This window comes from Poecilia formosa, unplaced genomic scaffold (genome assembly GCF_000485575.1).
Source record: "Poecilia formosa unplaced genomic scaffold, Poecilia_formosa-5.1.2 Scaffold26, whole genome shotgun sequence".
NCBI lineage: Eukaryota > Metazoa > Chordata > Actinopteri > Cyprinodontiformes > Poeciliidae > Poecilia > Poecilia formosa.
The window spans coordinates 2,773,186-2,782,372 of record NW_006799965.1 but is presented as its reverse complement, the minus strand read 5'-3'; the positions used below and the strand labels follow the sequence as shown (position 1 = coordinate 2,782,372).

General features: G+C 39.2%; 1 protein-coding gene across 2 annotated transcripts in view; it reads left to right on the top strand.

Moving 5' to 3' along the window:
- LOC103135609 (cis-aconitate decarboxylase-like) overlaps positions 1–8,719 on the top strand; it is a 46,006-nt gene extending 37,287 nt beyond the window's left edge. The window contains exons 2-7 of one of the 2 annotated variants that reach the window (XM_016669641.1): positions 5,116–5,251; positions 5,688–5,742; positions 5,877–6,064; positions 6,237–6,329; positions 6,676–6,881; positions 7,338–8,719. In XM_016669641.1, coding sequence (XP_016525127.1) covers positions 5,234–5,251; positions 5,688–5,742; positions 5,877–6,064; positions 6,237–6,329; positions 6,676–6,881; positions 7,338–8,262 — 1,485 coding nt within the window. In that variant the 5' untranslated portion in view covers positions 5,116–5,233 and the 3' untranslated portion in view covers positions 8,263–8,719. Of the gene's footprint in view, positions 1–4,753; positions 5,252–5,687; positions 5,743–5,876; positions 6,065–6,236; positions 6,330–6,675; positions 6,882–7,337 lie in introns of those variants that run through there. The other variant, XM_007548422.2, reaches the window with a different exon arrangement.
- The last annotated feature ends 468 nt before the right edge of the window (positions 8,720–9,187 follow it).

Sequence of the window (9,187 nt, the reverse complement as noted above, 5' to 3'; positions counted from 1 at the left end):
AATGACAAATAAAAAAAATGACGAACAAGTCACTTTGGACATCTAAAGTGATACCAAAACATGGATTAGTGATCAGGCAGAACAAGTTGAACAATAGGATTATTGTTGTCAATGTTAATCTCACTGAACGTCAATTAACTGTTCTGGTAAATCCTGTAATCCAACAGGTCCCCACATAAAACTGTCTCTCTCTGTTCAGTGATGAGTTGTTTGAGGCATTTCTTCCTCGTCATAAATATTTACATTTGATACACAATTATTTTCAGATATTGAGATTTCACCTCATCAATTCCGCCTGTTTTGAGCTTATTAAGGAATGCACTGTTTTAACGCAGTGTCACAGTTATGCAAATGTGCTGATGCATGGTGGTACAACTATGCATCTTTAACCCAGAAGCAGAAGAAGTGGAGCCTCCTGAATAACAATCAAGCCGCAACGAGGATTAAATGCTCCAGATATGATGCACATTTATGTCATTGTTATTTCAAACTCTGAGGATCCTGCTTCGCTTTGGGGCAGTGTGCCATGATATGAACTCAAGCAGCTGGTATCATTCAGCACAAAGACAGTTATTTTCCAAAAATGCAACCTATATACTTGCAAAATTCAGACAATGTCGAGGGTCGACAACGTTTTCATAACTGCTGCATCTTCTCAACTATTACTTCCATTTTACTGTCACATCTATTGCAACAGTAAATGCATAGATATTGTGAGTAAGGTAACGTCCAACACAGGACTAGCAGAGCTACCGTTCAGCATTAGCTTATGCTACGTGATAAATCATGTTCATGCCGAACAACAATACAAAATACACAAAACTTCATTATATAATTACGTCACCAACATCTGAAAAATTATGATGAACATTAGGAACAAAACCTTCCTTTAGTCCAAGTATTTTGGTAAATCCTACCTTGTATTGTTGGTAGTTTTCAGACGACTTGATTTAATTTGCTCTTGGACTGTTTCTAGAAGCAGGAGATACCCATATAGAAGAAATATGCAAAAAGTGAATTTTGCATAATTTTGCATAATAATGGGCCTTTAATGTTTAAATAGGGTTATTTCCTTATTCTTGCAATTCTCTTTCTCCTTTGTGTGTGTTTGTTGTGAATGTTTAACAAATATCTGTGTTATTCAATTATGTTAGTGTCGATATTCACAGAATGTGTTTTGAGGAGTGTCTTTCAATGAGTCCTAATGACAAAAAATAGGAGAATAAATAACTGAAAATTATTTAAGCTCAGGTGGAAATGTGACATTACACACATTGAACATGTTTTTATAATTTGTAGATTGTATTATGGTGGCCATTTCCGGCTGGATTTACATTGAAAAGGAGGCTGAGGTAGATCATGGCAGAAGCAGCAATGCTCATGCGTCCACAGCTAAACAGTGAGTAATAATTTGTCACAGCAAAAGCCCCTATGAGTTCCAGATGAGTATTAATATTAATATTTCCAAATGAGTGCCGATGTTTTTCTTAAAACATCTTGAAAACAATTTACACAGGTCTATTTCAGTGAATAAAAATCAAACATGGCATTTGTCAAAACCAAAATTATGATTCCGAAACAATGGAATAAATGCCTGCGAAACAACAAGACAAGTGGATACTGGTCATCCTAGTTTTCTTTGTTTTAACTTTTAGTATATTTATTTAATTTTAGTATTACCTCTTACAATATTGGAACATAAATGTCATTTTCTCTATTATCATCAAAGTATGTGATTTTTGTCTGATTCCACCCCAAGAAAAGTTGATACTCTCAGGGATTGTCATCATTTTAAATACTTTAAGTGCAGTGAATAATATTTGAATCAGTTACAACTTTATTCAACAAGTTTCTGGAAGTTTGTGAACACAAACCAGGCAACTGTAATTAAATAAAAAAGGAAATAAATATTCCTTGTCAATATGTCTATATACAGTGTTTTGACAGAAGAGGAAGTTGGTGCAGGTTGAGTTTGTGCAAATATGCATATTGATCTTGGCACTCTGAGTGTTAGTTCTTCCTCAAAGAGGCAGCCTGGGGAAAGAAACTGTCTTTTTGTGGTGGCAGGTTTTTGCAAATAGCTCTGTGGCAGCTATGATGATGAAAGTCTAGATTGTCTGTGTCCAGGATGTGTGGGATCTCCACAGATTTTTATTGCCCTTTTCCTGACCCGAAAGCTGTTTCAGTCCTGGCTGGAGGCGATGTGAGTCCTGAAGATCCTCTCTTCAGATCTAATTGTTTGTTGCAGTTCTGGACCTGTTCTGTTTTCTTGATGAGTCAAGCCACAAAACACAGTGACGGACAAACACAAGACACAGTGAATAATGTAGAGGTTGACCAGAAGCCGCAGGAAGTCCATTCTTTGCTGGGCTTTCTTCTGAACAGTGTTTATGTGTGATGAGTTTCTCAAGTCCCGAGAAGGTCAAGATAGTGAAGGGAGGCAGTGAGACTGGTTTATTGGTGTGACTGGTCATATTAGCTCTCACCAATTATCTCATAGAGATATAGGGGAACCATAAGGATTTCACTTCTGTGAACTACATCTTTGGTGTTTCTGTGGCTTGCTGTCTCCTGCCCAGCATGTGTGTCACAGGGATGACCAGGTATCAGGGTAACCTGGAGAAACTTTTCAGGCTGGAGAATTGATAGGGGGGCTGTATCCTACGTTTCTTTTCATACAGTTGCTTTTTTTTTTTTAACCAAATACCTTTTTTACTTTAACTCGATTAAATTTTAAGTAAATTCTTGGACTATTACTTTTCACTTCTACAGTACTTTAGTAAAGATGTGTTGAAGTAGTGCTGTTCTTACTGGATTACACTTTTGGATACTCTCATCCTCCACTGTTTATGCATAAATGATTGCTTACTTGATCTTGCCTTTACAAAAAAAGAAATCACCAGGTTAAAATGAAACATACAATACAGATGAGAGTCGGGCAACTCGGGTCATGGTTGTCATAGCACACAGAAGCTATGCTGGCGGTCCCTTATATTCATTTATGACAGTTGGCAATCCTATTATATTTGTTTTGAAAATATTTTAATTGTATTCATTTTTATTCAAAGAAAAAAAAAGAAAAATGCCAAACATCTTTTATTTAGTTATTTATTTTTGGATATATTTTGTACATAGCTTAACATCATTTGGAATAGTAGTGCAGAACAGCTGTCCAATATTTCATTGTAAAATGCTCTAAACTAACATAAGGTTACATAGAAAATGAAAAAAAAAACATAACTAATGAAACAGTTAAACTTGTCAAAAGTAAAGTAAAACCTTTCAGAAATTGATAATCACAACATAGTGCCTTTCACTCTGTCAAAGATCTGCTGAACCTTTGCTGCAGGAACGCAGCCCTCCCTGACAATGCCGATGATTCCTGTGGAAACAGTTTGAGTTAGTCATGAAAAAAGTTAATCTGAAACAAATAAATTAGGAACTGCTGTGAGTTTCACCTTCATCAATCCTCAGACAGTTGACCACAGTGGCGGCAACAACCTCATTTGAGTCGCCATCACAGAGAACCCCTTGGATCTTGTGTCCCAGTCGACTGCAGTACATCAGAAAGTATTTCACACAATTAAAGGTCTGATGGACCGTCACTTTCAGTTGCATAAAAATATATATGATTCACAGAGAAAATGAATTAATCACTGAATAACTCCAGTGAAGATAAGCTCTGTGTCCTTAAAATGCTTTCAGCATTTTATGGACACAGAGCTTATAGCAATAATCTACAAATTGTCAAGACATTGTGACAAAACTGGCATGTAAAGCTGCCTGAAATGTCCCACAAGTCAGGAAAAAATGTTGAATGTTAACATAAAAGTTAGTAGAGTTCTGTATTAATACCAAACACCTACAATAAAGTATACTGGAAGAAGACAAATAAAACTAAACTACAGCTACTAAAGTGAAGTTTTCTGTGAAATGTCAATGTTGTTTAGAAATGCAAAGCACACTGGCTATATTAAAAAGAGTATCTTACTTGATGACCGTGCTGTGGTGGGTGCTGTGGGCTATGTCATCATGCCTGTTGAATAATTGTTGAATATTTTCAATGCTTTAAAACAAGCTTACAAAATCTTAAGCATTTGACAAATACATGCAATGGTGATATAAATAATAAAGATGAGATTGATCTTAAAAGAAACAGTATGTTAAAATAATTCAATTTTGATCGAATAATGAGTTTTTTGATCAAATATAAAAATTGTATGATTTCAAGACTTTGAAGCTAAAATCAAAGCAGTGACCAGCAGTGTTAGTCCTCACAGCTAATTTGAGACGTTATGAATATATTACNTGAAGAGTTACAAATGACAGAAACTATTTACTCCAAAGTAAAACATTTCCCCTTAAAACTGTGAATGCTGTCATTTTCTTGTTGTAGCAAGTTAAAAACTGTTGTGAAAAACAAACTATTCCTATCCCTGGCAAAAGTAGGCTTAAAGTTTGTTTTTTGTTTTTGTTTGTTTTTTGCCAACAAGTTTTGTCTTATTTTAAGTAGTATAACCATTTGAGAGAATCTTGAAAAGACTTGAAGAAAGATAAATAATCATAATCTAAATAAAAATCTGCACTTTTTTTTAAATTGTGCTCTTTTGTGTTGAATATTTTGAAAGGAGACTAACTCATTCCCTAGCAAAAACAAAGTTCTTGGTTGAATGAAAATAATTCAAAATTTAAATCTGCCAGTGGTATTAATAATTTTAGACTCCAGGGTACCTGCTGTGACAAAGATTTAGCTTTTGTCAGTATCAAAACAAGTAAGTGATGTCTTACCGGGTGAAGTGCCTCAGACAGATGAGGTGTTGATTTGTGCTGCAGCAAGAGTGAAAGTTTGTTTTAAATAAGACTCAGGAGGAGTTTGTAGGAGGAGTTCATGAAAATTCCCCTACTCAACCACACAGACTTCATGCTGAGGAGGGTGACATCACTGTTTGCACCTTGTACAAAGATTAGACTCTTGCTTCCTCCTCCCATGATGATGCCTTCTGAGACAATGGGGGACAATGATGGAAACTGCATTTTGATTCGATGAAAACTTGTCACAGATACACCTGCCCTGCCCTGTCCGGTTTTTTTTTTTTGTGGTCATTGTGTGTCCAGGACTATATAAGGCAGGCAGATTTACCTCCCACCAGAGAAGCATCAGCATCCTTTGGGGAAAAAAAGCTGCTGGAAGGAAAAAGAAAGAAAATCTCTGTGACAGAAGCAAGTTGAAGCCATGTTCTCAGTGCTACAGGTAAGAATTAAACTGTTTCTACATTTGTGAAGTAGAAGGATTAAACTTTTTTTTACCTTCTGGTTGAGATCATAAATCTACTAAATGACTAAACTTTTCTCATGTTTAACCATGATATTATTTTGAGTCCTTTTAGTGAGAGTAAATGGTAAAGAAAAGATATTTTAAGGAGTTTTTGTTAAGCCACACTTGTCACAGCTGTGAGACAGCAGCTCTTTGAGAGGGAAAAGGTCCTGATTGTTGTTCATTGAAGTTACAACCTGAGTGAAGTTCACTCTGAGACACATAGGGTCAAAGAAAAAAAAAAAAACAACTGCAACGGTCTCGGTTTCTTGTTTAAGACTTTAAATGTTAGAAACAAAAAAATGACAAAACATAGACTGTTTTTAAGGTGCCTGAGGTATAACTAAGCAAATGTTTTGTCTTTAACCTATAGAAAACCATCCGGCCAGTTCAGGCTGCCAGAGGAGTGCATCAATCTGCAGTGAAGAGTAAGGATTTCTGCTTATTTTCTCATTTTCTGTTGCAAAAAAAATAAAAATAAAATAAAGTAAGCTGGCTGGTGTTCCACCACATTTATGAGCTCACACAAACCAACATTTCTTTTTCCTCCTCTTCGCTGCAGTCCTGAAGCATCCAGCTCCAGAGGACACAGTCACAGCAAGTTTTGGGCAGTTCATCAGTGAAATCAAGCCCCAGCATTTGTCCCCCGTTGTCCTCCAGCGCAGTAAAAGGATGGTGCTGGACAGCATCGGGGTCGGCCTCATTGGAAGCACAACAGATGTCTTTGATCTGGCCCTGCAGCACTGCCAGGTAAATTAAACTCTCTATTAACAACATGCAAATCAGTGACTCTGTATAACCAGAAATGCTGAGTCAGGGGAGATTCAGTGTGGAGATAAATGATCAAAGGAGTAAAAGATCTCTGGCTATTAAAAATGTTTTGGTCAAGAATGGCTCATTTACTAAAGTCTTTTCATTTCAGCACATGTACGCACCTGATTTCATCAGCTCTGTGTACGGCCGCAGCAACATCCGGCTTTCCCCAACCCTGGCTTCTTTCGTCAACGGAGTGGCGGTGAGTATGAGACCAAGAGGCCAAGTTTGGTCTCTGGTTACAGGAACTGCTTCAACTCAGCTGTTCCTGCAGTCTGGCTCCTCAAGCAACACGGCTGGTTTACAAAAATCAAAACAAGCCACCTCACCCTAAATATTTCCATGAGCGCATCTGCTACCAGAGAAGCCACCGGAACATCAAGGTTGTTTCTTCAGGAAGCAGTTTAAGTAATTTTACCTTTTAAACACACCAGGTCCAGACAAAGACGCACTTTACTAAGACTGTAAACAGGTGACCTGAGTCAACTGAGCTATAAACTGCTTTCTGATCCAACAGCATCTAATGAATAAAGTCTTTTTGCTTCCAGACTCACTCCATGGACTTTGACGACACCTGGCATCCAGCAACGCACCCATCAGGAGCCGTCCTTCCTGCTGTGTTAGCGCTCAGCGACATGATGCCAGCCAGCAGGAAGCCCAGCGGTCTGGACTTCTTACTCGCGTTTAACGTGGGCATCGAAATCCAGGGCCGCCTGATGAGGTTCTCCAATGAGGCCCACAATATTCCTAAAAGGTCAGTTCTTCAGAGTTGGAGTCAACTTACATCAAGATAAAACTTACTCAGCACAGACCTTCTTGTTTGTAGCTTATTCTACTTTTATCCATGAGTTAATAGACTTCCTGTGCTGATCAAGAAGAGTACTATTGGTCACTGAGGTGCTATATGCAGTTGTTGTTATGCTCAGAATGGAACGTAATGATCTTAATCTCAGGAACAACATGGGCTGTGTAGCTTTAGCACAGTAAGCCAAGTCTAGGAAAAATACTGTGATTTGCACACTCATATGACTTCACACCCTCTACTTGTTTTCTTCATAAAATACCAAAAAGTCAAATAAACAAAACACCTTGTCCGTTAGCTAGAGGTCTGATTGTTCTGTTAGTATGTTTTTAACATATGTAATCTAAAATATTAATTTAGTCACAAGAATGTTTATTTACAAAAAGGTCTCTGTTTGTCCTTCGTCAGGTTTCATCCTCCCACTGTGGTCGGTCCCATGGGAAGTGCAGCAGCCTGTGCTCGCCTCCTGTCTCTGGACTCCTCTCAGAGCAGCCATGCCTTGGCGATAGCTGCTTCCCTGGCTGGAGCTCCCATGGCTAACGCTGCCACTCAGTCTAAGCCCCTCCACATCGGCAACGCCTCACGCCTTGGGCTTGAAGCTGCCCTTCTGGCATCCAGAGGCCTAGAGGCCAGTCCTCTGGTGTTGGATGCTGTTGCAGGAGTGGCAGGCTTTAGTGCTTTTTATGAAGATTACATGCCACAGCCTTTACATTCACCCCATGATGGCCATGCATTCCTGCTAGAGGAGCAGGACATGGGCTTCAAGCGCTTCCCCGCCCATCTGGGGATGCACTGGGTGGCAGATGCTGCAGCTTCCGTCCATAAGCTTCTAGTGGGCGTTGGTCCTGGAAAGGTCTCTCCAGATCAAGTCCAGGACATCTTGCTCAGAGTTCCCCTTTCTAAATACATCAATAGGCCTTTTCCTGAGTCGGAGCATGAGGCCCGCCACTCCTTCCAGTTTAACGCCTGCACCGCTCTCCTGGATGGTGAGGTGACCGTCCAGTCCTTCACGCCAGGCGCCATTAGCCGCCCCGAGCTCTGTGCTCTGTTGAGCCGCGTTCGGCTGGAGCATCCCCACGACAACCCCGCAAACTTCAACGTGATGTACGGGGAGGTCCAGGTGACGCTTGTGGGAGGAGACATTCTGAAGGGACGCTGTGATACCTTCTACGGCCACTGGCGCAACCCGCTGACCAACGAGAGCCTGAGGAAGAAGTTCAGGAACAACGCAGAGGTGGTGCTTCCATCGGCGAAGGTTGAGCGGCTGATCGAGGCGGTGGACGAGCTGGACAGACTTGACGACTGCCAGCACTTGCTCTCACAGCTGCAATGAAGATATGCAAACCTACGCTACAAAATAATAGAGTCTGACTATTTAGTACAAAGTAACCTCAAAATGCGACAAAAAAAAATGTTGAACTTTATATTTATATTAAAAATGTTTTATTATCACAAAGAGTTTCCTTTACCAAAGAAGAAGGACATTAAAATGCTTGCTGGTGTTTAAGGTTGAGTTTCTTGAATCTACAAAGGGAAAATATTTAGTCTAGAAAGAAAATCCATAATGTGAATGAAAAAATAATGTAATTAAATCATCAGAGGAGAATAGACTGGTTCTGAAGTGAGTGTGTTAGTGTGATAAAGTGCAGCTATTTAATATTTGTATATGTTGTATGGCTAAATCAGTTGTTTATTGAAATACTTGTTTAAGGCAATGTCTCACATATTGTGCTTGGCGAATGTAGCATATTTGTCTGTTTTCATCCTAATAAACTCGCTGAATTCCTAAATTGCTGTTTGGGTGTGTAATTTTCCAGTCAAAAATGAACTTCTGATCTTCTTTCCAGTCATGTATTTGTTACATCTTTCGTTCATCAATTCATCAATAATAAAGGCTGCTTCAAAAATGTTTAGCCTCTTGATCCCAGACTGATAATCTGATTAAAATGATCAGATCAATGGATGGATGGATGGATGGAGACGATAAGAGGACTGTGAGGAACTTCATCTTCCTCTCATACTTCTCCATGAGGAATTTAGCAGCTGTGCATCGACTTCGTCAACAGAAACTCTGTAATGAGAAGCCAAAGAGCGGCGTGGGAACTTGCCATACGCCGTAGTTTTCATCAAAGTGAAATATTTCTTGGCGAAACACTGAACTGTTTTTCTGTCAGTCAGTCTTCATGACAGTCATAGACATTCATAAAGACTCCTTCATGTTCATGACAGGTGTTATGTCAGTCTTTTGCACCCCGTCA